The sequence below is a fragment of the Cucumis sativus genome, chromosome 6 (assembly GCF_000004075.3).
Source record: "Cucumis sativus cultivar 9930 chromosome 6, Cucumber_9930_V3, whole genome shotgun sequence".
In the NCBI taxonomy this organism is placed as follows: domain Eukaryota; kingdom Viridiplantae; phylum Streptophyta; class Magnoliopsida; order Cucurbitales; family Cucurbitaceae; genus Cucumis; species Cucumis sativus.
The window spans coordinates 9,273,647-9,278,328 of NC_026660.2; the positions used below are offsets into that span (position 1 = coordinate 9,273,647).

Consider the following 4,682-nt stretch of genomic DNA (forward strand, 5'->3'; position numbering starts at 1 on the left):
ATGATGGGGACAATCCTACTGATGGCTGCCACCAAATTCCTAACTGCTTAGATTGCAAGCAAAAGAGGATTGGAGCAGCCTAACTACTGCATTGAAGTAATTTCATTTAAGGGAGTTGGAACAAAATTTAAAGTTACAAGAATGAAACTAGTTGAGCTATGAGATTTTATATGGATGATGGCCTAATTAATTTTACAGATCAATGAAAATTAATATTTTTCTTACGTCACAAACCACTCAACAATTTGAAACATCTTCCTTCAATCTTTGATAAAAAAAAGTATGCAAGTTTCTATTGCCATTGTTTAAAAAATACATTTGTTGTTGTTGGCTATTTTGGTAGTAGGTGGCCAAGCACTATGAAATTATAGTTGAGCCTCATCAAGATTTTAAATCACTTCAGGATCCAAAAGTTTAATGATGGGTGAGAAATTGCGTTACAAGAAACAATTTAAAACCTCTCATGGTTGATTATAGCATTCACTTTATAAAATTGGAACTAGTATTAGTTATATTTGTGTGATGAAATAGATTTGTATGTAAGAAGTAAAAATTTATTAGATAAAGGAATAAAAATTTAAAGCATTTTGGAAAAGTTTGACATGTACCAGCATTTGATCAAGGATTTCTACCCACCTCGCTCCCAAATAACATGATCAATTTCAAAATCTTTCCCCCCCAAATTGTATACATTAAAATCAACAAACTCATCCTTCATTCACTCACTCCCTCCCTCCAAAAGAAACCCATTTTGCAATACAAATTCTTAGAACACTCTTGGCTTAACAACAATGGTGGAGTGTTTCAAAATATGCAAGCTAAATTGCCCACCTTTCTCTGAAGTATCCAGCTTAGACTGTCCAGGAGGAGGAAGCAGCTCAAAGTTTTGAACCAAACGCCCAATTGTAATACCAAGAATTGGCAAAGCCAAGATGATTCCTGGGCAGCTCCTTCTCCCAGCACCAAAAGGCAAGTATTTAAAATCATTTCCATTGGCTTCAACCTTTGATTCCTCTTCCAAGAACCTCTCGGGCCGGAACTCTTCTGGGTTCTTCCAGTTGGCTGGGTTGTTGGCTAGCCACCAAGCATTCACTAGGATCTTGCTCTCCGCTGGAATGTCATAGCCCGCAAGCTTGGCGTCGTGGAGGTTCATGTGAGGGACGAGTAATGGGATGGTCATACGAAGGCGGAGAGTCTCCTTGACCACGGCTTGGAGGTATGGGAGCTTTTGTGTGTCTGGCTCAGTGATTGGAACACCGGGTCCGAGTACGGTGTCGAGTTCATTTCTTAGCTTTCTTTGGATTTCTGGGTGGTTCACTAGCTCCGCGATTCCCCATTCAATCGACCATAATGTTGTTTCAATTGCTGTTCAACAATGTAAACAAGAAACTCAATGTCATTATCTATCATTGTTCTTTGTTTTTGTCACCATCATTTATAGTTTAGATTTATAATGTGACCAATTTTTCAATAGTGTTGTGGTTGTGGCTGTGGGTAGCTATCTTAGCTATTTCAATTGATGCTTCCTATTTTCGGGAAAAAAAACAATTTTATTCGGTAAATATTCGATTTTGGTTTTGTAAAATTAAATATGTTTCCTTTCATTTTCGACAAGGTTTCTATCTTTCATGTAAAAATAAATAGTATGAATTCCTAACCAAATTAAGATAACAAACAAACAAATTTTTAAAATTTGACTAAATAAAAATATTGGTAAAAAAAAACCAAAATCACTTTGTATCTAATAAAATAAAATAAAAAATATTTATAAATATAATAAAATTTCATCACTGCAATATACTACTATCTTTATCATCAAATGAACTAAAATATTTTACTATGATTACAAAAATTGTACACAATATTGTTATTTAGAATAATTTTCCTACAAACATAGAGATAAAACGTATGTTTATGAATTCAATTTTAAAAAATACTAAAAACGAAATAACTAAATTATTTTGTTGTTGTTTAAAGTTTCATGGAATATAAAAAGAATTTTTTAATTTACTTTATATGATTAGACTCTTACCGTCTATCAATAATAGATTATTGATAGGTTTCTATCATTGACAAAATCTAATTGATTAACTATATGTATATGAATACTTTAAATCTAATTACTACCGGTAGAGTTGTTCCTACCAAAAATGAGTGGTTGCAAATTTGTAAATCTATTAATCCTTAAAAAAGCAAAGCAAGGCTTTGGAGGAAAAGCTGTAGTTATGAAAAAGAAAGGAAAGAGAAAACCCATATGTTCAATACAAAATACTTTAATGTGAAGATAAACACAAACGGTGGTGATGGGTATCGCTGTCCCATCCTACGACTAAGCATTACTTTTCTTCTCTAAATATAATTTTAAAAACTATATACGTGTGGTTTAAGTTGATGTGCTCCAATTAATTCTTAATAAAAATGAACCATTTGTGTGTTTTAACTTAAAATTATGAAAAGAAATTAGTATGATGCACCTAAGTATTATTTTTAATAGAAATAATGGTAAAAGTATGAAAAAGATTTAATTCAAACTATATATTTACCACCCAGGCCAAAGTTGGGTGAGCAGCTACTAATACCCTAAGAAAGTGAAGTTAATTAGATTTATGAATTTACCTGCCACATTAATATTCTCAACAATGTAAAGCACATTATCTTCGTTGATTTCTCCCTTCTGTTGCGCATCCAATATATGATCGATCGCACATTTCAACCCCTCGTTCGTCGTGCTCTTCGTGTTCGCAAGTTTCCTGATCAAATTTGTTCATAAAATTTCAGTACAATTAACACATGGAACTCCAATTCGATTAACAACAGTTTATTTAATTTCAAACTCACTTCCTCTCCTCGACGAAATAATCCTTGAAGAGTTTCAGCCTCGTTTCCTTAACTTCCTTGCAGATTTTGAGATATCCTCTCAAGAACGGCCTCAAGATCGGAATGAAATCGCCGTAGTTGTATTCGAAGCTCTGCGCTAATCGGCTTCTCTCTCCATTCAGAGCCCTGAGTTTGTGAAACAGAGGATCGTCTTCACTCTCGAATCTTCTATCGAACATAATTCTGTACATGTTATTGTACATCATAAGCTGCAACCGCCGTCGGAGAACGATTCCAGTAGTCGCAGATTCTGGATTCTTCTTCACATCATCCACTACACTTTGAGCTTCGAACTCCCATCCTTGACGGTATTGCTGTACTACTTTGTTAGTGAAAAACGGAACAGTCATAATCCGCCTCATTTTCCTCCAGTGTTCACCATAGACAGTGAAAACCATATCCTGACCTTTACCGGTGAAGATATCGAAGACGACGTTTCTGGTTCGCGATCCGAACTCAACTCCCTGAGTGTGGAGCACTTCCTTGGCTAATTCCGGGGAGGAAACGACGACGAGGTTCCTCTGTCCCATCCGAAGCAAGAAGATATCGCCAAATTTCTTTGCGAGATCTGTGAGGTTACGGTGGTTCAAGTCATCACCGACTTGGAGCCAGTTGCCGAAGATGGGGACGGGTAAAGGACCCGGCGGAAGCTTGAAACGCTTGCCGCGAAGCTTGGAAATGGCGATAGCGAGGACGACGGAGAGGAAGAGGCCGAGGAGAGTCTTCTCCAAGAGGAGGAGATCCATGGCGTAGGAGGAAAGGATTTGAATGAGAAGTTGAAATGTTGGGGTGTAATTGATGAGAGTTGGGTGAGAAAGGATTGGGGGATTTTATAAGCAGAATTCAACTGGTGATGGTTGGAGGGACGGCGATGTCTGACGGCCCGGGTTAGGTGAGACTTGTGGCGAACTTTGAGCAACACTTCGCAACTCGCGTTACATTTAACGCCGTTCACAATTATTATTTTTATTATTTTTATTATTTTTATTATTTTCTATTTTCTATTTTCTATTTTTTAAATTATTATTATTTTGTTAACATATATTTGAAATTTTAAGATGCATCTTGAAACAAGTGAGTATGCTTCCAATGACATGAAAACATGCTTACACGTGAACTCTATAATCTATCATACTATTCATTGTTCATTTCTAATATATAATCCCATCATCTTTTATTTTTAAAATTTATTTTAATCCTCTCTATTAATTAAAAAATAGTAAAAGAAATTATAATAAATTACAATACTTAAAATGAGCTTTTGTGTTAATAATTAAATACTTAAACTTTTCCTTTTCTAAAAAGAGAAGAATTTCACTTATTTATAAAATATTAAAAAATTTAAGGATTTGAATTTGTAATTTGAACTCATGGAATCGTTTTTCTTTTTTCTTAATTTTATTGAATACGGATAAAACACCTACTTATGTGATTAAAGAGATGATATTAATTCTACTTAGATTGGTAGTTCAAATCTTCACTTCTATACTTTCAATTTTAAAGAAAAACGATGATATCACATAGTTGAATTATACTTCTATTGCTATTAAATAAAACCTCATTTTGTAATCTTTTTTGGTCTTTGATAGTTCATGGAACTCCAGTTTGATTCATGAGTGTTTCTCCCCTGTTGATGTTTATTATATCCTTAGCTTACCTAGACAAGATCAAAGGGGTTCGAATGAGATTATTTGGGATTAGAATTCAAAAGGTTGTTTCATTGTCAAAATTGCCTATAGGCTTGTGGTTTGGTGAAGGCTTCAGCCTCAGTGTTGGGTTCTGATCCCAATAGAAACTTGTCACTT

The 4,682-nt window shown here is 34.6% G+C and overlaps 1 protein-coding gene across 1 annotated transcript; it reads right to left on the reverse strand.

The window, feature by feature from the left end:
• Window positions 1–589: 589 nt before the first annotated feature.
• On the reverse strand, window positions 590–3,623 carry LOC101221846 (trans-cinnamate 4-monooxygenase). The gene is given in 3 exon segments (NM_001305778.1): window positions 590–1,365; window positions 2,617–2,750; window positions 2,839–3,623. Coding segments are annotated over 3 exon segments (1,518 nt in total). The 3' UTR covers window positions 590–766.
• Window positions 3,624–4,682: the final 1,059 nt, after the last annotated feature.